Here is a 25,244-nt window from a genome sequence, read left to right as displayed (position 1 = left end):
TTATTTATTAGGCAATTAGAACCCAAACAGACTTATAAATACAGTTAGAGATTACATTTTGTTTACTATATTTGTTTTTTTGGGTTTTTTTTGTTCTTTTTTTAATTTTACTTTTGGCTGCGTTGGGTCTTCGTTGCTGCACATGGGCTTTCTCTAGTTGCGGCGAGCAGGGGCTACTCTTCGTTGCGGGGCGCGGGCTCCTCATTGCAGTGGCTTCTCTTGTTGCAGAGCATGGGCTCTAGGCATGCGGGCTTCAGTAGTTGTGGCACGCGGGCTCTAGAGCACAGGCTCAGTAGTTGTGGTGCACGGGCTTAGTTGCTCTGCGGCATGTGGGATCTTCCCGGACCAGGGCTTGAACCCATGTCCCCTGCATTGGCAGGCAGATTCTTAACCACTGCATCACCAGGGAAGCCCCTACTATATTTGTTTTCTTTTTTTTTTTAAACGTTTGGCCGCGCCTCACGGCTTGCAGGACCTTAGTTCCCCGACCAGGGATCGAACCTGCACACTTGGCAGTGAAAGTACGGAGTCCTAACCACTGGACCGCCAGGGAATTCCCTACATTTTGTTTAAATTAAGTGTCAAGTCATGCTAGTATACATTTAAAATAAAAATTAATTCATAGGGAGGTAATGTATCATAAAGGAAGGGATGCTAGACTTGGAGTTGGGAAGAAAAGTTATAATACAGTACTGCTAACTATCTGTGACCCATAGAATAAAGATTTGATCTCAATATTATCCTAGTCTAAAACTTTAAAAGCCTTTACCATTGTCTGAAAAGAGGCTCCAACTCAATTGGCAAGGCATATAAGGTGATGCTTGCTGGAGCCCTAATTTTCCTTCCAACCTTGTCCACCACTATACTTCAATAATTATCTCCCTTTCCCTCCATCTTCATTCTGTCCTTCTCCATGGACTTTTTTTTTTTTTTTTTTAACTCTAAAGACTGTACAGTGCTAAGTACTGTTTGAATGACTCTGCATTTACTCATAAATGACTTATTTCTGAAACAATATTAAATGTATTTCCAAAGGAGCTTTTTGGAAACTTTATTGGCTTATTTGGGGGGGAAGAAAGGAGGTCTATGGATCTTGAGTTAGTAAATCTAATTATAGTACTAATATATAGAATTTCTTCTCTTCCTTTTCTTCTCTGACTACACCCCTACGCAGTAACACAAAAGTCCATTTCAGACGTTCATAAATAGAACCTTGGTTCATCATCATTGGGATTCTGAATTGTAGTGACAATATCTATACATAAAATAGCTTGGGTTTTTAGTACTATTTGCAGTCACTTCACATTCTAAATCCTGCCTTTTGATATTCATGAACTTGAACAAACCCCTCACGAGAGGAACAGTGAAAGGAAGATAGATATAACCACTGGCCTAACCAGATATGTCAAGGTAGGGTGTTCACTTCATACTGTTCTCACTTGGAAATTGTACACTTGGAAATTGTTTAGCCTGTGTAATGCCAGCTGAAGAGTCTTGTGACATATGATTCAATTCCAAATAGGGCATTGCCGTGACCTCAGATTTAAAGGAAACTCTGGTACAGTTTGTTAGTTTGTGTCTCTTATCACAAAATGTATTTACCAAAAAGACACTGTCTCTTTAACAACTTCATTGTAGACTGTGGTTTTTACTACTTTGCTATTGAACATAAATTACAGACTGACACTTAACCCATTTTGATTTTAAGAGTTGCTGTGATCCTAATACAGTGTCAGTAGTAAATTAGGTAATATAACAGTAGAGAAAATATATACTGTAATTGTAAAGCCACAATTATAGAAACTGTCATATTGTGGCATTGTGATTTTTAAAGAAAAAATTGAGATGTTTCACAAAAAAACACTAGATACTAAATTTTATCTGCTGTTTATTACTAGGGTGATAAGTCCAAATTAGTAAGAATAGTGGAAATATTCTAATTATGAAAATAAAACGTATCCTTATTTGTTTTAAATAGTGTCACTCTGTATTCATTTTTAACCCCATGTTTTAAAAAATTTTAACCACATGATCAAATACCTGAAGGTACTCATTGTAATATAAAAAATAATGTATTAGCTGTTAAAAATCTCAGTCATTTACATTGCTGTAGTTTTAAATTTTTCAAAGCACTTTTACATACATACCTCTTCTGAGCAGCTACCTGAGAACTGTATTACAAAGGAGAAAATAAAAATCTTAGAATTTCAAATAAGTCAAAGCCACTACAGTTCTTTTTGGGCAAGTTTCAAGATTAGCTTTGTTGTATGCTATATAATTAGAAGGCACTAATTTAAACAAAATGTAACTGCTAACTATATTTATAAGTCAGTTTGGGTCCTCACTGCCTAATAAATAATTGTTAAGTATCCTTATGTAAAGGAATTGATCTTTAACGATGAGGGAATAGGAAAGTATACTGTATTTGGGGAGACAATATCATCTTCATATTGTTTGACTATAAAAACACGAGAAAGAGGTTAAAGGTTCTTTGTACTCACCCCCTTATGAAGTTAAATCCATGTGCACAGACCAAGAGGTTTCCATAGGCATCAACTTTCAAAAGATTTCCGTACAGTGTATCAAAGACAAGCCCCCTATGTAAAAATGAAGACATCACCAATCATGCAAAGTAATAACGGCAATAATCTCATGGAGTATTTACTCCATCACCACAAACCAACCCTCACCTTATTCAGGTTTTATGGCAGCTCAAGTATGTCCCCAAACAATATAACTCTAAAGGCTAAAGTGAGTGAATAAAATCTTAAAAATGAATCTCAGAACAACTAACAAATATTTACTCTGTCCAGATAAATAATCACAACTGTTTTATGTGAGAAATAAGAGCTTAATCAAACAAGGTGTAAACAATAGTTCCTCTTAATACAGCTGGTTCTATCCTACAACAGAGTCTCTCTTAATTTCCTTGGACAACTGAGCTGCCTTATATTTCCCTCTGTTACATGTTGTATATGGGACATGTATGATGGCATCTCAAAATAAGCATCATCTTTCTTTTTTTTTTAAAAGAGTTTTTTGGTGTGGACCAATTTTAAAGTCTTCTATTGAATCTGTTACAATATTGCTTCTGTTTTATGTTTTGTTTTTTTGGCCATGAGGCATGTGGTATTTTAGCTCCCCGACAAGGGATTGAACCCACACCCCCTGCATTGGAAGGCGAAGTCCCAACCACTGGACCGCCAGGGAAGTCCCAGCATCATCTTTCTTAATGTCAAATATTTCTTATCAAATCCAGGAATGCAAAGTGCCAAGAAGCCTCCTGATTACCAAGTTAAATATATTAGCAAAACATGTAACTGCTCTCCAACAGCATAAGAGAAGAGCATCTGCGATTACTGCCCATCAATTTTAATAATCCCTCTTCTTTATCATAAATGGATCTTCTTTAATAACAATAAACTAAGTTCAAAGTTCAAGTCAGGAACACAAAATATATGGTGTACATGAAAGGTTTCATGGTCATTTCAGAATCAGCACCAACCAAAAACAAACAAAAAACACAAAAACCCCCCAAAGAATCTTTTGATATTTTGTTGTTTTTTTTGTTTGTTTGGGGGAAGTTTTTTGGTTGAGGATGCATTTGGAATTATTAATTTTGGGGACAGAAGGAGGAGTCTTAATCCAAAAATAATCTTGAAAACTTACCTGGTAGGGAATGTAGAATCATATGCAAAGCTGAGCAGCTCCTGAGGATATCCGATAGAAACTAATCTCTCCACGGTAAGCTCAAAGCCAAGGGACTCATACTCCGGGGACTTGTACACTGCACAAAGAGGAGGTTCTCATTAAAAGAACAGCCACTTAAAATAGAAGGCAAATGAGCGAATTTCTACTTTCCCAATTCCTCTCTCCTCCTAAATCTGCCATTTTTCTTCGTTTCCTTCAAACTCCATGTTTTGTACCGCCCTGAGTAATCACAGAACTCAACTGTCAGTCTGTGGAAATAGGTCATATTATAGTAGGAGGAGCAGCAACAAGATGAATTATCAGGCATTTCAGAAGAGTTCCTTCATTCTTAGGAAACCTAATCCAAAAATTTTTTCCTCTTTATTCTTTCATGCCCACAATCTAAAGGCAGGCAGGATAATGTAATATGCACAGCTGTGATATTAACCATGAGAATATAATTAATATAAAACTAGATAGGTCTATGTATGCTGAAGTCCTCACTGTTGTGCATGATTGGTGTAGGAATCCTTCAAAATTAGTTGTTGTTTTTTTCTTTTTTTTAAGACCGGTCTATTTTTAAAATTCCTATCTGGCTTAGTAGTTACTTTAAACTCCTTCTCCAATCAGCATGATTCCATTTGTTAGGATTTACTTGTTTTCTTTATCAGCCCTGACAATGTCATAGCCATCAAAATTGCATTTTGCAAATTATTAGTGCTAAAACAACCATAAGAAGACATGTTTGAGATAGGAAAATCTGGATATGAATTGGGAATTAGACATTGAAGAATGATAACTCATTTTATTAGACCTGATTATGGAAGAATGAGTATGTGCAAGTATATATATAAAATATATATACCTCCTTATCTGCCACAGAAGAAGAATGAGTTTTTTACAGGTGAAATAAAATGGATTTTGGAATATGGGGGTTTCTCTCTAATATTATATGTCTGAAGTTTTCTATAATGAAAAATCTTTTCAGAATCATCATTGCAGTTTAGTATAAAGAAAATGTTGCTCCTTTAAACAGGTTTCTTCCAAATGAAAGATGTAGGTAGGCAACCATCCATCAGTCTCTAGGGTGGGTAAGCCATATTAAAAATAAAAATAAAAAGACCTGCAATCTTGCTAAATGCCAAATGAGGATTAAAAAACACCCCCAAACATCCTATTCTTTCGTCTCAAAATAATTAAACTATTATTATTATTATAGTTCTACCTATAATTAACATATATAGCCTATGGCTCAAACTGATTCTTCATTGCAATTAGTCTGCCTATCCAAGTTAGTGCTAATGTTTTAATGAGTATGATTCAACTTTCCCTTTCCAAAAACAATCCTTTAGAATATTTCTGGAAATACATAAAAGAAAACAGCAATAGTGGTTTCCTCCACAGACGGGAACTGAGTGACTAAGAGGGGAAGGAAGAAGACTTTCATGTACCTTCTTCTGTACCTTTAAAACTTGTAACATATTAATGTATTATCTATTCTTTTTAATTAAATTGAAATTTTAAAAAAACAAGGTGAGATTTTAAAATCCTTTAATAAACATCTGTCATATTTATAAGCCTCAAAATTTTAAGGTCCTTTAGGAGATGCTTAAGTCTCATCTCACCAGAACAATGCCAAAAGAAGCCGTCATTTCGTCTGTGGTCTCAGGGGTAATAATAATTTAAGGCTAATGCTAACCCTGGCTAACATTTTCAAAACTGGCTATATTTTTGTCCTCCCCTCAATTCCAGCCCCATCCTCACCCATCCCTGCCCACAAAATTTTTTGAATCCTCAAGTGTGGAATTCTTAAATTTGAATGATGTACACTGTGGTAAAGGAAGTGCTATATATTCATACATGCTAACAGAATAAGAGCTGGTGTATTATCATAAAACCAGGAAAGCCTGGTATCCATTGATGTCAATTTGAATTATTTTGAGAGTATAAAAGAATATCTCACCCCACCCCGTGCTTCCACCTCAATTGAAAGTGAATTTCATTTTGACAAAATTTTCATAAAACAAAAATTACTTCTCAGTCCTAACAAAGCCCCACTTATGTCAAACAATATTTAATGGAACAAAATTCCAGTATAGCTCAGTAATTTGGATAATCCATTGACATTCATTCTCATAGGATTTGGCCCATATAAAATGTTTTCAATTATTAATTTTTCAGAAAGATAATTTGCTGGATATGCCTTAAGAATGGGAGACAGAAACAAATTAAACACCCTCCACCCAGGCTCGCCCCTAAATGAATAATTTTCCCTAGTTAGGGAAGTGATGGAGTAATAGTGATTAAAATCTACTTCTATGAGGCAATGCAGATTGAAACCCAAATCAATTTATTCAGAATTTTTGGTGAAAAAAAATGTGTGAGGGCAGAGATCTCAATTCCCCATTTTGCCACCATAAAGAACAGAATAACAGAAAATAAAACACTATACTCTTGTCACATTGTGTTTATTCCAAGGCAGAACTTCCAAGTGTTCAACTGAGATGACTTTCTAGAAATTCCACCTACAGAAATAAATACTTTAAATTTCCTTTCTCTCAATGAGTTTAGGGTGCTTCCAAAAAATACAGTGTATTTTCCCCATTTGCTAACTTGAAGTTACACAGCATGTAGAAACATCAGCTGAAGCCAGAATTTCGGTCTCCCTGAGTCTCATCCAAAGCTTTCTGTGGTGGCATATAGTGCCACTGTTAAAAATGAATTTCTAGATTAAGTAGGCCATCAAAATTTAAGCTTGGGTGTTGAAACACACTACTCTCCCTCCAATTTCTTTCAACTAGTCCAAAATAAACTGCTCTAATCACAGGTGGGAATGGATTTAGCAAAGAGAGTCCAAGTTCCACTCTGACAACACTATCTATTTCACTAAGCTCTATATTAATCAGTAAGACCTACAAGGTATTGACATTTTCTCATAAGCTTCCTGGATAATCATTTCAGTAACACGAACTCCCAGGTCATTAAATCAGCTGCTAGAGAACTGTACAGTACAACCAGGGCTGGAGAAGCAGAATTGCAGCTGCACAGAGCATGAATCTAGATGTTTTGTTCTAAGTGTCCCTTGGGAATAATCACAATTTGTTCTGACCTGGTGGTAAAAATGACAATTCCTGAACCCTACAAAGTACCATCATGCCTTAAATAAATAAATAGATAGATAGATAGATAGATAGACAGCAAAATTTCTTTTTTAATCAACCAGGCCCTTCAAAGCCAGCCTGGACATCTGCAGGGAATCATATATATCACCTCAGACTAGAGCTCTATATGCCTCTCCACAGCTGCAAAGGCTCTAATTACAATTTCTCTGGCAAAACTGGCAAGTAAATGATGCACAGCTTCAAACTCAGTTCTCACAACTGACTTTCCAAAACACTGCCAATAGCTTCAAGAGTAAACACAGCCTCACACATTCACTGCTTATTTCTTTTTCAAGAAGGTCCTCAGGCCTATTCTAATTTACCCAATATCCAAAGACAAAGGAAGAGGTTATTTTAAGGGCCAGAGTCCAAAAAAGAGGACTGCTTCAGGCACCAGGGCAGCACACAGTGTTCTCAGGTTACGTAACCAGACTATAAAGAGAACAACCAAAGCTTTGAAAGCTGAAGCTACTGAGAGCATTTAAAGATATTCTTTACTCCATAATCTGCGAGGGAAAAACATTTCTTCAAAAAATATCAACTGCATGTTGTGGGGATGAAAGTTGTGGGCTGTTTTGAGTAGATTTTGTTCACACAAGATAGAATCTGGATTAGAGGAGACAGTCCCTTTGGGTGAGCCGAAAACTTTCTGCAGGGAAGTCTGGAATTCTCATGCACTTTTTACCTTTGCCACCAAGACACACTGTGTAGTAGTTTATAGATTTTAGACAAAGGAAGGGCAAACCTCTACAGAGGTTCCAGCCTAGCAGAATGCTGCTGCCAAAATGAGAACTCACATGAGGCAGATGCAGATGCAGAGTGTGTCACTCCAGTCTTGAAGGAGTTACACTGGCACTCCTGTTAAAAAACAAAACAAAGCAACAAAACAAAACAAAAACAAAAACTGGTTTTAAAACTGTTGTGATGGGCTGGAACAGAGAGATACCATTTGGAAATTGGTATTAATAGGAGTTACTGCCTCCTATTTAGAAGCCTCTGACCATCACTTAAATTCATCTAATTAGCCATAGCAAAACAAGGGTATTGAAGATAAGCTTAAGTATTATACATTATTTAACTTTTCTGGTACCCTGAGCCTGGAATACAAGCCAAGTCTGATCCTGAAATGTTAAGTCAAAAGACAAACAGAAAAATAAATTTCTTTTGTCTTAGTTTATTTTTTCTAGCACATTTCAGGTTTATATGATAGAAACTGAATGCAACTGGTAAACAGCGTTTAAAATTGAACTATAGTAAGTGAAACAGACTAATAAAGGATACAAGAATAAACCAGAGCAGTCTCATCTTACTTTTAAGTACCCATTTAAACTAAGTCTACCTGTACCTATCTACCTACATTTCTACCCTTCTAACACCTAAATTTGTCATCTTGATAAAGATGAAAACCAACCTCACCCTACTAAAAATCTAACCAGATGTCTAAATATGAAATAGAGGGTAAAAATTTTATTTTGATTCTGTGAGTGTATATTTGCCCTCAGTAAATGGAGTCATACTACTCTACTTTCATAAAGTTAAAGAAACTACCTAGTCTAGTAAGATAACTGACTTGAAGATACATAAATCCTTTCAAGATATTGATACTTTTAAGATATGAATTATGTTTAACTTTATAGGGCGTCATTTTTCCTAGAGACATTTAGGTTTTTGAAACATATGGTTAGATTTCTCCAACTTCTGGATTTTTTGTGAAAGGGAGATGGTACTAAATAGAAGAGCAAAAATGACTAAATACAATGTTGAAAATTTCTAAAAACATTACAACTAGGAGAAACCAGCACTACCAATCACACTATGAAAAGCAAAAATCCAACCCAACCACTCAAGAATAGTTATTTGCTTTTATGCTATGAATGTGATCAACATCAATGTTCTCTATTTAGGCTAAGTGATCTTAGCTCTCTGAGACTGTAACTAGGAAAGAAAATAATTCACATTTTCATTAAGGAAACTTTAAATTAAATCTTTCCATTCCCATATAAACAGACACCAGAGGACTTTTTCTACTTTTCACAACTATTTGAAAACCCCAACACAATATCACAGACATAGTCAAAATTTTTCTAACCTAAGAGACCATAAATGATCTAAAAAAAGATATTGAAAAATTCTAAAAACTACCTCAATTTTTTTTTTTTCTACCTCAATTTTAATTTACCTAAAATACAAAAGCTAGATACCATTTAACACTTTCAGTAATATAAAATAAAACCAACTCCCACATGGCTAGACATGTAAATAAGTAAACAAATAGAGTCTGGAAGACTGCCAGTCTCAATTTATTGCAAAAGCAAAATTAAATGGTAATTAAAAGATTTGTTTTAAAAATTACCAAGAGTACTAAAAGAATGTTTATTTTAAAATAAAATGAAAAAAATTACCTAACTCAAAATTTTCCCTCTGAGAACCTGTATGCTTACTAGGAATGTGTATTTCGGCTATTGTTTTCAACTTAAAAAGTGGAAAACTGAAAATTACTGAAATAACTTTAAAAATTCTCTTTAACCAAAGAAGCTGCTTGTAATTAAAAAAAAAAAGAAAGAAATAGCTAGTATATAATTTTTCCCCCAAATAAGAACAGATCATCACACTCAAATGCCTGTACTAAAGTTAGAATAATGTAACAGACATTTGGATGCCTACTGTGTACAGGTACTAGATGCTAAGAACAGAAAACAAAATAACTCATGGTCTTTGGCCTGAAGGAGCTTGTCGTGCGCTACAGGGATATACAATTAGATATTTATAATACATTTTAGAAGATCCACAATACAATGTGACTAAGGAGGTACAGAGGGACAGAAACGGGGCCAATTAACCCAGCCCAAGAAGTCTTCTTAAAAAATATGTATGGGACTTACCTGGTGGCGCAGTGGTTAAGAATCCGCCTGCCAGTGGAGGGGACATGGGTTCAAGACCTGGTCCAGGAAGATCCCACATGCCGTGGAACAACTGAGCCCATGTGCCACAACTACTGAGCCTGCACTCTAGAGCCCGCGAGCCACCACTACTGAGCCCGAGTGCCACAACTACTGAAGCCTGCGCACCTAGAGCCCGTGCTCTGCAACAAGAAGCCAATGCAATGAGAAGCCCACGCACTGCAATGAAGAGTAGCCCCTGCTCGCCGCAACCAGAGAAAGCCCTCGTGCAGCAACAAAGACCCAACACAGCCAAAAACAAAATAAATAAATAAATCTATTAAAAAAAAATATATATATATATGTATCATTTACTCAGGCTTATACGGATAATTCATTTTTATAACCAGCATCTCAAGGTACTATACGGTTTACCAAACTTTCTGAAACTCAGATTCAGGTAATATGTTCCAAACACCTCTATCACAGTCAGGCAAGTTAATTAATGTGAGAAATGGTCTAAGTGTTGGTACATGTCTTGGCCTAAAGGGGGAAGTAGCTGTCAGATGTAGCTGACTCCCCGGTGGGAATGAGAGCCAATTGTTGCCATTTATGTGATAACAACCAGCCCAGATTTTTATACTTGGAATCTCCCAATTTTTAACTACTGACTCAATTTAAAAAACCAACAAACTCCATTTGAGCCAAACTATGGGTCTGTGGTCTGAGGTGTGCCCATGGGCCACTGGTGTGCAACCTCTAATGTATACTTTAGATTAGATACTTCCACATAAGTTCTCCATCTAACTGAAATGGTTTGACTGTCCTCTTCAAAGAGCCTTTTTTTTTTTTTTGCTGTGCCGCACAGCTTGTGGGATCTTATTGATACTTCCCTGACCAGGGATCGAACCCAGGCCCTCAGCAGTAAGAGCACGGAGTCCTAACCACTGGACTGCCAGGGAATTCCCCTCCTCAAAAAGTCTTAAAGAAATAGAATTTAAGTACTTAATGAATTGGAAATCCAGGTGGAAAAATTCATTCTTCAACAACCACAGAGTATCCTAGATAATGTTGTTGTTCTATTCACCTCAAGGAAAAATTGAGGCGGTGGATAAAAAAATTTAGGAAATAAAGGAACCGTTATGTAGTCACTTAATTTGGTCCCCTACCACAATGCTGTAACAATTATGCCATAACAATTGTAATTATCTGAATCTGATTCTTTCATATGACTGTGAAATCAAACAAATGTTCCCAGTGATTTAAAGAATCACAATCACCTCATGATCTGCCTAGGTAACCAACTATTAGAGTTCCCTGACCCAGCAGGTTTTATCCATTACGTTTAACCTAAATCTTCCCTACACAGCTTAACTCTATAATCATTTGTCTTGTTCTCAGTGGCCATTATCCCCATGATAAAGCAAACATTCAGAGAATGTGTAAGCAGAAAAGAAATAATGAATCAAAGATAGCTATTATGTTAGGACTATTTTGAAAACAAGTTTATCCATGTTGAAAATGGCATGGGATATTAAAACAAAAAAGATTCATTTTAGTAATTTTACTGATGCAACTAATATTACATGACAATCACACAAAAAATCTGGCTTACATTTGAATGCTTTTATGCCTAGCAATGGAAAACAAAGACCATAAACACTGGTAATGAATTATTTCTATCACTCACTGTGTAATATGGAGGACATGGAATTGGGTTTTATTAAGAAATCATTTGAATTTCCTAATGATCTAGAAACAAACCATATATTACTGCAATTCAGAGGATGAATCTAAAATTAGTGAAAACTCTACTGGGATACAGAAATGACATAAAGGAAATCAAAGCTTAGAAACTAAGTGTAGATAAATAAATAAATAGGCTGCCTAAAAGTAATGTATAAACCTAACACAGGTAATATATAATATAAATATATATCTAAAAATAACAGCCTTGAGAGTATTTATCTCAACTAATACAAAGAACTTTAATCCACAAGAAGATAATACACTGGAGTATTATTTCTTTTTTAATTCTTCCCTAACATACAGAGACCACTTCAAAAGTATGCTTGGCTGGGGAAATGGTATTTCATTTCTTGAGGGAGGTAGTGTAAGAAATTCTTAAGTTTAAGAAAAAGCAGTAAGAGGAGCTAAAATAAAGATTATATTCTCAAATGGAAATGAAAAGACTAAAAAGAGACCTTAAAATTTAAACGCCCTTTTAAAAATAAAATCACTTTGTTGGTATTTGGTCAGTTTTCCCCACCTGATTTTTAAATTTAACTTTATTAAGGATATTTTTTAATTATACACAAAAGTAGATAGAATATTAAATGAGCTACTTTAAACCCATTAACAATTATCACTATTTTGGATTCTTGTTTCCTCTACCCTCACTGATTTATTCTTTCCCGATTGAGTAATTTTATCAGATGAAAAAGTTTTTTAACTGATCGATAACAGAATATTTAAATAGCACACAAGTATCATATATATGCACCTACAGAATTATTTCATTACCTAGATCAGGTGATCCTTTAATTAAACTGCTTAAAAATCCTTCCCATTTAGAGGCCAATGTAATACCAGAATAGTCTTTTTATCAGCAATAAGTTATAATAAAAGCCTTCCAAATTAAGGATTGCTCAGAAATATTTTAACTATACTATGGCTATCAATTTTATAGTCTTGATGAGAAAACCAGTTCTACCAAAAGCACTGATCTTTTGGTATGATAGTACTGGCTTAGTACTACCATGCATTAAAACTCTTAGGAGGGACTTCGCTGGTGGCCCAGTGGTTAAGAATCTGCCTGCCAGTGAAGGGGACATGGGTTTGATCCCTGATCTGGGAAGATCCCACATGCCGCGGAGCAACTAAGCCTGTGCGCCACAACTACTGAGCCTGCGCTCTAGAGCCCATGAGCCAAGACTACTGAGCCTGCTGCCAAAACTACTAAAGCCCGCGCTCCTAGAGCCCGTGATCCGCAACAAGAGAAGCCACAGCAAGGAGAAGCCCGCGCACCAAAACAAAGAGAAGTCCGGCTCGCCGCAATTAGAGAAAACCTGCGGCCCTCCCTGCAACCAAAAAAAAAAAAAAAAAAAAAAACTCTTAGGAAATCAGAGTTAACACATAGGCTGATATGTTGGGCTAAAGAAAACAGAAGTGTAAACATGTGAGAAAATTTTTATATTAGGGATGCCATCAAAAATAGCTCAGTTAAAAAGAGGATAGCTTTGTTCAGTTAAAGAAACAAACTAATAAAGAAGTATTTCTACCTAAGGATCAATGAATCTATTCCTAAGTAAGTTCTCTCTAAATGACAACTACCCCAAAACAACAGAAAAATAAACCAAAAACCTCCAAAACAAAACAATCCTGAAGTGAAAACAATCAAACTGTATTATGCCTTTTATTTTTTCCCCACCCTCTCCCCAAATAATACCTTTTAAAAGCAAATGTAATAAAATTTACCATCCAAGTGAGCCTTCTCCCATTCAAAATAATCACTTCTGAGGCAATATATATTGATACTTATTCCAGTAATGCAATCATTACTCAAAACATATCTGAAATTCTTCTTTCAAAATTACTTTCAGAGTCAACAGCACACTGTTCTAGATATATATCCTCCCTGGTGGCATATTTTCATCAACAGATGATGAATTTAATTTAAGGTGTGGGGGGCAGTTATTGAAAGCAACCAGCGACTAAGGGGAATTCGAGACGGGTTAAAAAACAGGTGTGACTACTTGAAGTAATGAAGCAGGTTTTCTTGTGGGTTTATAAACTGGCTGTGGAAACAATTCCAAAGGAATTCCTAAAATTCTAAGAAATGACAGAGGTATTGCAGTAAGTTTTCCCTAATAAGGTGACTTTATGAAGGATAATATCTATTTGGCAGCATATTTTCTTATGGGCTTTCTTTTATAAAATTAGTCTTTTGACCCATTTTATATGTGTTTAATTTTGCAAGTCACCTCAAATCTCTTTTGAGGATTTACATAAAAGTAAACTTTATTGCTTTATAGGTAGCAAACCTTCCAGCTATGTAAACCCATTCAACCATAGGCCTGTGAAGTTCAGCTTATTCTAACTGGATCCTTGATACAAATCACTGATTGGACTCGAATACTAAATTATCACTTTTCATCTTCACAATTCTCTTTTTTGGGTTGAGTCCTTATAATATATTCTAATTAGATTTTTATTTTGCTTAGTTTTATGAGGCTGTTTTCCAATTTACTTTTATTGGTAATTTTATCAACCACCATCCCTGTTTTTTTCTTTTATGGAAAGGGATCATCTCTTTTTGAAAAGGTTTCCCCCCCTTTTATCTGTTACCCTAGTTTCTCTGTTCACTCAGCTTATCCTCTTATTCTACTGTTTCAGAAAAACAAGAAACAAAAAACCCATTCAAAAGTTCTTTTAAGAAAAAAGATCTAAAAAATAAAAAAAAAAAAGAAAAAGAAAAAAGATCACTAAGGGGGGATAATGAATGCATTTCACTTACCGAACTACACCTATTTTTATATTCCTTTAATCTTCAACTGTGAACATTAGATCCATTCACAAACTGATAAACCCCTCAAGAATAAGTCAGAGGACACACAGGTTAATAACCTTCACTGACTTGTACACCATCATTCACTAACACAAAAACCTCCTGCACACAGACAATCTGTTTGGAGGGCTGTGGAGTATGGTAATGTGGAAGTTCTACATTTTCCAAGTTATGAGAAGGATGCTCTGACTACTATCTCATGACCTAGGACAATGAGAATTTCTCTGGCCTTTTTGATTATCTTCCTTTTGGTTATCTTCCTTGGTTTGTACAAAAAACTTTTCAGGAAATGCATTCCTTTAAGAGACCCTGTTGTCATACTAAGAACTTCAAACAGATCCATCCAGTTTATACACTATCCACAGTAAGTTCAATTCAGCTGATGTTCCATATTAATTTAATTCATCACTATTGCAAGGAGCCTCATCTTTCTTTAAGGAGAGATGTTGAAGCAGAGACATAAAAGTTTACATTGTCATATGTTTCATTTTTTTAAAAAGTGTTCTTGGGACTTCCCTGGTGGCACAGTATTTGGGAATCCACCTGCCAATGCAGGGGACACGGGTTTGAGCCCTGGTCTGGGAAGATCCCACATGCCATGGAGCAACTAAGCCCGTGCACCACAACTACTGAAGCTCGCAGGCCTAGAGCCCGTGCTCCTCAACAAGAGAAGCAGCCACCTCAATGAGAAGCCCGCGCACCACAACGAAGAGTAGCCCCCGCTCACCGCAACTAGAAAAAGCCCGTGTGCAGCTACGAAGACCCAACGCAGCCGAAATTAAATAAATAAAATTTAAAAAATATATATAGAAATAAAAAAATAAAAATAAGTGTTCTCTCTGCATATATGGTCAAATGATTTTTGACAAGAATGTCTAGCCTATTCAGCAAGGAAAGAGCAATCTTTTCAACGGTGTTGAGAAAACTAGATGTCCACATGTGAAAGAATGAAGTTAGACCCTTACCTTATAACCACACACAAAAATTAACTCAAAATGGATCAAAGATCTAAATATTAAGAGCTAAAAACATAAAACACTTAGAACATTTTCATTATATTGGATTTACCAATATAATGAAATATTTCATTACATTTCAATGTATTTCATTATATTTCATTACATTGGATTTGGCAATGACCTCTTGGATGTGAAATCAGCAAAACCACAGGCAACAGAAGAAAAAATAGATAAGTTAGACTTCATCAAAATTAAAAACTTTTCTGCTTCAAAAGACACTATCAAGAGAGTGAAAAAACAACACACAGAATGAGAGACAATATTTGCAAATCATATACCTGAAAAGGGATTAACATCTAGAATATTTAAAGAGCTCCTGCAACTCAACAACTACAACAAAACAAACAACCCATTTAAAAACTGGACAAAGGACTTTAAATAGATATTTCTCCAAATAAGATATACAAATGGCTAATAGGCACATGAAAGATGCTCAACATCACCAGCCATTAGGGAAATGTAAATCAAAAACCACAATGAGATACCACTTCACACCCATTAGGAAGACTATTATCAAAACAAAAACAACAACAAAAACCTGAAAATAACAAGTGTTGGCCAGGATATGGAGAAATTGGAACCCTCCTGCATGGCTGATGGGACTGTAAAATGGTGCAGCCACTGTGGAAAACAGTGTGGCAGTCCCTCAAAAAGTTAAACATAGAATTACCATGTGATCCAGCAATTCCATTCCAGGGTATAGACCTAGAAAAACTGAAAGCAAGGACTTAAGCAGACACTTGTACACCAATGTTCATAGCAGCATTAGTCACAGTGGCCAAAAGGTGGAAGCATCCAAAGTATCCACTGACAGATGATGGATAAACAAAATGTGTTATATAAATATAATGGAATATTATTCAGCCTTAGAAAGGAATGAAATTCTGAGATATGCTACAACATGGATGAAATTTGAAAACATTATGACAAGAGATATAAGCCAGACATAAAAAGACAAATATTCTATGACTCTACTATTTATATGAAATATACAGAATAGGTAAATTCACAGAGACAGAAAGTATACTAGAGGTTATAGGGACTGAAGGGAAGAGGAAATGGGGAGTTATTGCTTAATGGGTACAGAGTTTCTGTTTGGGATGATGAAAAAGTTCTGGAAATGGATAGTGGTGAAGGTTGCACAACACTGTGGATGTATTTAATGTCACTCAATTATACGCTTAAAAATGAAGAAATAGTAAATTTTACGTTATGAATATTTTACCACAAAAAAAAAAGGGAAGAAAAAAGTGCTCTACCTTGTTTGAGATGTCTTCAGTGACAGTACACCAATACTATATAATACTTGTTACTTTAATTGTTTTTCCTCACCCCTTTAAATGCCTCTAATGCCAATAAGTTTGGTAGGAATATACAATTGCTGACAGAAACATGATCTGAGTGCTCTGGACTTTAGTCCAAGTACATACACCATGCAAAAAAATGTTCATTTAAATGTCAAGTGAATTGAGTCAATTCCAGTTAACAATAAAACAAGATCAGAGTGCATCTACTATGCCTGAGAGGATAGGATGAGAGATCAAAAGTCCTGAGATGCTTCTGCTAGTAGCAGATTTACCAAAACCAAGGACTAGTTTCTCTTAATTTCTTCCTTGATATTCCTAATAGCTTTATTCTATCTTCTCTCCCCACTTTAGGCTTGTTAATGAGAAGTGCTTAGCTTTGGCATAATTAAATTTCATCCCCAGCGGCTAATGACATGGCCTAGAAAGGAGAGGAGGACAGAAAAATTCAAAAGGAGTCTAAAATATATTTTCAATCCCTCCCAAGATTTTTTAATTGAAAATAAGCATAATTTTATAATTCTAAAAGTAGAATACAGTATTTATACAGTACTCTTAAGGCTTCATTCCTTTAAGATTGCTTCTAAAAATTAAAGAAAGAAAAACTGCGTAAAACTATAGTAGTCCCCCTTTATCTTTGGTGAATTCGTTCCAAGAGCCCCGGTGGATGCCTGAAACCGTAGACAGTACCAAACCTTACATATACTATGTTTTTTCCTATACATACATATCTCTGATAAAGCTTAATTTATAAATTAGGCACAGTAAGAGATGAACAATCATAACTAATAATAAAATAGAATAATTATAACAATATACTGTAATAAAAGTTATGCACACTCTCTCAAAATATCTTATTGTACATATTTAATGCCTTTTCCATCTTAACTAAGCACTCATCACACAAACGGTGGCCAGACTTTTGTAGTTTGAGGTGACAGCAGAACTAGCACGAGTTTCTATTTCCTTCTTCACAATTTCGCAAATATTCATTCTTACTGTAGATCTCAGTAACCTCAGCATGATTGTTTTCTTTCCTTATGAAGTTGAGAACTTTCACTTTTTCACTCAAAGGAAGCATTTAAAGGCTTCTCTTCAGCAAATATGAATTGCCAGCATCACTACTCTTGCTCTTTGGGGCCATTATTAAAAAAAAAAATAAAGGTCACTTGAACACAAGCATTGTGATATCATGACAGTTGATCTAATAACTGAGAGGGCTATTAGATGACTAACAGGGAGGATACACGGGACAAAGGGATGATTCACATTCTGGGTGGGATGGAGCAGGAAGGTGCGAGATTCCATCGTGCTACTCAGAACAGCGTGCAATTTAAAACTTATGAATTGCTTATTTCTGGAATATTCCATTAAAAAAAATTTTTTTTTCTGACCACAGTTGACTGTGGGTAAATGAAACCATGGAAAGTGAAAGTGTAGGTAAGAGGCAACTACTATATCTGCAGTCTAAGAATGAGGATTACATTTAAATAGATACAAGAGCAAGATGGATTTCGCCCTAGGGAGAATTCCTATTTTGGGAACAAAACGAAGGATGATCTTTTATGCTTAAGAGTTTTTTTCTCTTATTAAGTTATCATCTAGAGGTAAGTAAATAATTTCTATACCTCTGATAGCTGGGAGCAGCATGAGAAATGGAAACTGACCTGGGTTTAAATTTTAGCTATGAGTCTTAAGCCAATGTACAAGCTACATACAGGTCATTTTACCTGTTGACTTGGTGGCCTTATTTGTAAAATGGAGCTAGTAATCCCTACTTCAGAGGGTTGATATGAGGATTAAAAGCTACGCTGTACATAAAGTACATTTTCTAGCTCATAATAATACATGCTTAATAAATGTTTATTCTCTTCCTCCTGACAATTTTTCAGAAAAGATGGGGGAGACTAGACACTGCCCATGGCATCCACTATTTCTGAAATGGTAACAGAAATAAGGAACTTATTACTGGACTTAAATGGCTCAGAACCTGAAGGTGTTGAAGTTGGTAAAATATTGGAATGTGTCTCTTTGGGATCTTTGAGCCCAAGAGGGGAAACAAACAAACAAACAAAACAAACAAACAAAAAAACCACCAGACTTCTTAATTGAAAAAAGAAAAATCAAGATGATTTCCTAAATGAACCAAGTTAGAAATAGTAATACATTGTCATAATCCTAAACCAAGAGTCACTCTGTATTTGTGAAGGGCATTAAGTAAATATTAACAAATCTTCCCCCCACCCAAAAATGTTGTACTACTCTCCCTTGGGGTAAAACCTTCCGAAAACTTAACAATTCTACATATATAATTTTGATGTTAATTCCATGGAACTTACTGCATGTTTAAGTCTTTCATGCACCTGCAAAGGTCAACTAGTTCTTTCCACTTAAAAGAGTCTTATTGTTTCAAAAAAGCAAATAACTCCCCTTGCATTTATTAGAAGCATATCAGTGATATCTTTGTCATAAAGTAAAATTTTTTAATTTAAGTAAGGATCCTTTCTCAGAAATCTATTCCTTCAGCATGATCCTGCTAAGAAATAACCCTTCACTGAAAACACTGCTTTATTTCTACAGAAACATAATCTGATGCCAAATACCCCGTCATTAAAAATTTACTCAGAAAAGAACTTTAACTTTCTGTTAAGTTTGTGATCATTTGCAATACTTAAGAAGAAAATTCAAAAGAATGATTAAATATTCCACTACCATCTGTTTAGCACTCCAGGTTTTCCCACAAGATATAGGAGTACAAATGAGTTTAATATTGACACTTTTCTCCTTAGAGTTTCCCTACGCTCAAGTTCAGTATATTAATATTTTGGTATCACCAGTCAGAGCAAGAAAACTACTTTCATTGCATTTATCATTTTATATACATTATTCCATTCAAACTTTATACCAATAGTTTATCCCTATACTCACTCTTTCCTTCTTTTTGGATTAAATGAAGGAACTGAGACTCAGGGAGGCTAAGTAACATGTTGGTGGCCAAGAGCTAGTACAAGGTAGAGCTGGGATCCAAACCCAAGTCTATCACACTCTGAGGTTTCTTCTTCTTCTCCAACCACATAGCCTCTAAGGTAAAGATGAAAAACAAGACTGGGCCTAAACTCAGAGTGTTATGGGACTTATCCCTCAAAACAGAAAGAGGGTTATTCTGGCTTTTTTTTTTAATCACTTTTTTATACCCAGATTACTCTCACTTAACAGCTACTGACTAGCATTTTGCTTGTTAAAGAAACCACATTTTGTAGATTAGCAGTCTGTCAGAAAGTGATGATCTGTAACTGTGAGGAGGTGATGTAAGTACATTATGTCACTCATTTAATCACAAAAGATTTTCTTATTTGAAACCTCAGCAATAAATTTCTTGGTATAATATTATAAAACTAAGTAACAGAATACTAAGAGTAATGGAAACCACAGGTCTTTTTATGCCTATATGCCACTTGAAAAATAAACAAGCACTAAACCTTAAAAACTCCAATCCTCCTTTTGTTTTCTATTTTCACTCTTCTGTCCACTCTTAGTAACAACAAATTCAGCAACATAACATTTTTAGGAGTCCTCTATGCAAACAAAATCAAAGAAACAAAATTCACAAATAGTATAGATTGGTCCCTTCATTCTGTGGAGAGGGAGTAATTGGGTTAAAAACAACTTTCTTGCTCTCTGACAAGTCCAAAGACCTAATCTTAGGTCGACTATCAAGACCTTTTTTGGCTTGATTTGTCCTGGAGAATGCACTTACAAGTCTGATCCATCTGTCTGTCCCACTTAAGCACAAAAAGGCTAAAGATCACTCTCAGAAAAAGACCACAAACAAATTCTGAGGTCTAGAAAGGACCTACACTAGGGCAACTTAATAAAATAGGAAACCAGAGCACTCAACAGGTCTAATTAAGGGGAAGAGAAGCCAAGGGAAAAGAAAAACACTTATCTGCAGAGGAAGCCAAAAATGCAAAGGACCAGTTTCTAATATACATCATGTGGAAAGAATGTTGATAAAGTAATTGGGGTGAGAGAGGAATTATAAATAGGCCTAATAGGTACTTTTTATTTAAAACTTAGTCCACCATTAGTCACTGGCAAAGCTAATATACAAGACTAAGTATGACCTAGATTCTAAACATTGACTTTCATATGTAAACTCATCTGTACTTAGTAGAAAAACTGGTTAGACCATAATTAACGTACATAATCCCATTAGAGAAATAAAGTGTTAATCTACAGTATTACAGAGATGGAGCTAAATAAATACGAATACTGGCATTAATTCTCTAGGCAGATTTCAGGATTAAAACTGATTTAGGTCCAAAAGTTTTTTGTTTGGGAGTTTTAATTTTTATCTTATATAAAAATGTCAATCTTACATAGATATCCTGCAAATAAACTAATAAAAACAAAAATGTATAGTTTGCTTTAATTATAGGGATAGCTGATGATAAAGGGATCTTCTCTAAAAAACTGTGCTATGAGGCTGACATTCAGATCAGATGAAGATAATGAGGTTCCCATCAGAATGGATTTGATACTGAGCACTGTGATTCACTTCATTCAGGGGAATAAATGTACCAAACTGTAAGCAAAATCGTAAAATTTTTAAAAATTAATATAAGTAAGGCCATCAATTTCTCTTTTAATAAACTAAACAAACAAACAAACAAACAAAAAACGCCACAACTTAACTTCATTCTACCAAAGGTCCATATAATTTACTTTTGGAAAATTACAAGTTTGGAATAATTATATACATACAGCTTAACATTCTTAGAGTCCATGTATGTATTCTTGCCTCAATTATCCTCTTCCTTATTTATTAATGACAAATCAAAGTTTTAAATGATTATTCATCACTAAATCTATCAACCCCAACATTTGACATGAAGAACATGAGGATTATTCAAAGCCAATTTTCTTACCTATCAATATGAATTAAAGGTGAAAAATCAGAGCTAACCCAAACCATGACACCCTTCCTCCCAAAGAAGGTCTCCTGTGGCCATTTTCTAGACCAAAAACAGTACTGTATCCTTATGAAAATAGCTTAAGTCTCCACAATTAGACCCCATTCCCAACACTTTCTATGAAAAAGACATGTATATTTCAAACATTTGTAAACAGGGGAAAAGAAACTTTGAGAAAACCTATGGAACTGTTTTCTGAGAAGAAATTTAGGCAAAGTTTACAGCGTGATAAGGTAGGCCCTGAGCTGGTAACCACCCTCTCTCACTGAATGTACCATTCCAAAACATGACTGCCATTTGAGATGTGATGCCCTATCCAGACACTTCAGAAGCATCAATCCTAGTCTTACTATCAATTTCACTACATTCTAACTCTGAAAACTAGTAATCCATCTATGCTGTAAATGATAACTCTGTATCACTCAAAATATTGTTTGCCAGAATAGCCAATTCATAGATTATGCTAATAGCAATTTTAGAGCATATCTAATAATTTCATTTCATATAAAATGAACATTTATTGGCTTGTTCCTTCCCCCAATTAAAAAAAGCAAATGGTTATTGAATGTCTTCTCTAGTTAGGAATAGTATACAAGAGAGTAGCTATTTATTGTAACTGCTACTATTTATTAAGCACTTAATATACACTGAAATTATACTGAAAAAAAGGGTAAAACAACCAATTCCCTAATCCCCCGAACTCTGAAGTCAAAATATACAGGGGGAAAAAAATTGAAAGAAAGTGCATTGTGCCACATTTCATTCTGCACAAAGAATCAGCATTTTCCAGTAACACCTGAAGCAAGAAAGTAGGCCAACAACATAAAAAATGTTAACGGTGCTAAGAGTTAGAATACAGAAGCAAAACAATCAAACTTAAAAATTATCATCAGAAATAAAAATGGTTAATGCCTAGGTCCTAATAAAAAATATAAACCAAATAAAGATAATGATGTCTGGAATATCTGGATAATACTTTATTAATTTTATAAGTAACTACCTTTTTTTTTTAACTACTGTTTTTACAGTTAACAATTATCATAAAAGCAGGTTGTAACCTCAGAGTTATAAATAATTACTTTAAAATCACCTTGGGGCTTCCATGGTGGCACAGTGGTTGAGAATCCGCCTGCCAATGCAGGGGACACAGGTTCGAGCCCTGGTCTGGGAGGATCCCACATGCGGCGGAGCAACTGGGCCCGTGAGCCACAATTACTGAGCCCGCGCATCTGGAGCCTGTGCTCCGCAACAAGAGAGGCCGCGATAGTGAGAGGCCCGCGCACCGTGATGAAGAGTGGCCCCCGCTTGCCGCAACTAGAGAAAGACCTCGCACAGAAACAAAGACCCAACACAACCATAAATAAATAAATAAAATTTAAAATCACCTTTAAATTTAAATCTTCCTCATCCTCATGCACTCACTGAAACCAAAAGGTGGTTCTTTGGGGGAGGACTGATAACATAGATAAACCTCTGGCTAGATTGCTGAAGGAAAAAAAAAAAAAAAAAAAAAGGCACAAATTACCAGTATCAGGAATGAAAACAGGAACATTACTACAGATCCTACAGACATCAAAAGAATAATTAAAAAAATTATGAATAATTTGATGCCAATAAATTTTAAACTTAGATGAAATGGCACAAATTATCAAAATTAATCCAAGAAGAAATAGAAACTGACTTGCCCTATATCTATGTTTAAAAGTTGAATGTAGGGCTTCCCTGGTGGCACAGTGGTTGAGAATCTGCCTGCTAATGCAGGGGACACGGGTTTGAGCCCTGGTCTGGGAAGATCCCACATGCCACAGAGCAACTAGGCCCATAAGCCACAACTACTGAGCCTGCGCCTCTGGAGCCTGTGCTCCGCAACAAGAGAGGCCATGATAGTGACAGGCCCGCGCACTGCGATGAAGAGTAGCCCCCACTTGCCACAACTAGAGAAAGCCCTCACACAGAAACGAAGACCCAACACAGCCAAAAATAAATTAATTAATTAATTAAAAAAAAAAAGCTTCTTTCCTTCTGCCCCCCCCTAAAAAAAAAAAAAAAAGTTAAATGTATAATTTGAAACCTTCCCACAAAAAGATAACTCCAGGCCTACATGGTTTCACTCCTATCAAATATTTAAGGAAAAAATAATACCAATCCTACCCAAGATTTCCAAAAATAAGAAAATGAAATGGGGGAATTCCCTGGCAGTCCAGTGGTTAGGACTCTGTGCTCTTACTGAGGAGGGCCCAGGTTCGATCCCTGGTTGGGGAACTAAAATCCCACAAGCTGCGAGGCACTGCCAAAATACAAACAAACAAAAAAAAAAAAAAGAAAAGAAAAAGGGAAAGCGAAATGGTTTCCAACTCAGTATATGAGGTCAGCATTACCCTAAACCAAAATTAGACAGACATTACAAGAAAACTATCAACTAATACCCCTCATGAACAGAATGCAAAAATCCTCAACAAAATATTGGCAAATCAAATTTGCCAATAAAAAAAAAAAAGGTACATGACCAAGAAGGATTTATTCCAGGAATGCAAAATTGGTTTAACATTCAGAAATCAATCAATGCCATTCACCCTTTTAACAGACTAAAATAGAAAAACCATATGATCATCTCAATTGAGGCAGAAAAATATTTGATGAAATTTAGCACCCATTCATGTTAAAAAAAAAAAAAAAACTCTCGGAAAACTAAGAATAAAAGGGAACTTCCTCAACCTAACAAAAATCATCTACAAAAAACCTGCAACCAACATCATACTTAATAGTGAAAAACTAAACATTCTCTCCTTAAGACCAAGAACACCCAAGGAGGTCAATTCTCAACACCTCTATTCAACATGGTATTACGGTTTTAGTCAGTGCAATGGGGCCAAATTTTTTTTTAATAAGCTATATATAGATTGGAAAGGAAAAAGTAAATTATTTGCAGACCATATGATCATATATGTAGATAATTCTAAGGAATCTACAAAAGAGCTCCTAGAACTATTGAATAATAAACAAATTAAGCAAGTCACAGGACACAAAAATAAGCTGCATTTCCAAATGAAAATGACAAAAAAATAGAAAATGAAGTTTAAAACACCATTTACAACTACATAAAAATATGAAATACTTAACAAATGAATTTGACAAAATATGTATAAGACCTTTACACCAATTATCACACAAAAAAATTGCTAAAAGATAAGAAAGAAGATTAGGTAAATGGAATGATGTATTAATGTTCATGGACTGGAAGATTCTATGTAGTTAAGATGTCAATTTTCCACAAAGGGAACAAGGGATCAAGACAATCCTAATCAAGATCCCACTGGGCTGTTTTGAAAAAAAAGTGATAAGCTTATTCTAAAATTTATACAGTAATGTGAAGGACCTAGAATATCAAAACAATTCGAGAAAAGAATAAAGTTAGAGGACTTAACACTACCTGACTTCAAGACTAACTATAAAACCCACAATAATCAATCAAGACCACGTGATATTCACTTAGACCAATGGAATAGAATGTCAATAGACATACTAACACATATTGGTCAATATATTCAGAAGGTATATATCTGACAAAGGACCAGTATTCAGAATATATAAAGAACTTCTATAGCTTGAAAATAAAAAGACAAACAACCCAATTAAACCATGCACATTTGA

General features: G+C 35.2%; 1 protein-coding gene and 1 non-coding gene across 4 annotated transcripts in view; both read right to left on the bottom strand.

Annotated features, from left to right (window-relative positions):
• The window catches only part of NT5C2 (5'-nucleotidase, cytosolic II), a 105,880-nt gene that overhangs the window by 14,897 nt on the left and 65,739 nt on the right, over positions 1–25,244 (bottom strand). For 2 of the 3 annotated variants that reach the window (XM_036828129.1, XM_036828128.1), the window contains 2 exons: positions 3,670–3,787; positions 2,502–2,597 (listed from right to left, as the gene is read on the bottom strand). In XM_036828129.1, coding sequence (XP_036684024.1) covers positions 2,502–2,597; positions 3,670–3,787 — 214 coding nt within the window. Of the gene's footprint in view, positions 1–2,147; positions 2,172–2,501; positions 2,598–3,669; positions 3,788–25,244 lie in introns of all 3 variants that reach the window. The other variant, XM_036828127.1, reaches the window with a different exon arrangement.
• Positions 10,620–10,692, bottom strand: TRNAK-CUU. Its single transcript has one exon. It is a non-coding gene; the product is annotated as a tRNA-Lys (tRNA).

The sequence above is a fragment of the Balaenoptera musculus genome, chromosome 16 (genome assembly GCF_009873245.2).
Source record: "Balaenoptera musculus isolate JJ_BM4_2016_0621 chromosome 16, mBalMus1.pri.v3, whole genome shotgun sequence".
Classification (NCBI taxonomy): Eukaryota; Metazoa; Chordata; class Mammalia; order Artiodactyla; family Balaenopteridae; genus Balaenoptera; species Balaenoptera musculus.
Note: the sequence above shows the minus strand (reverse complement) of the source record. Positions and strands in the feature narration are given on the sequence as shown.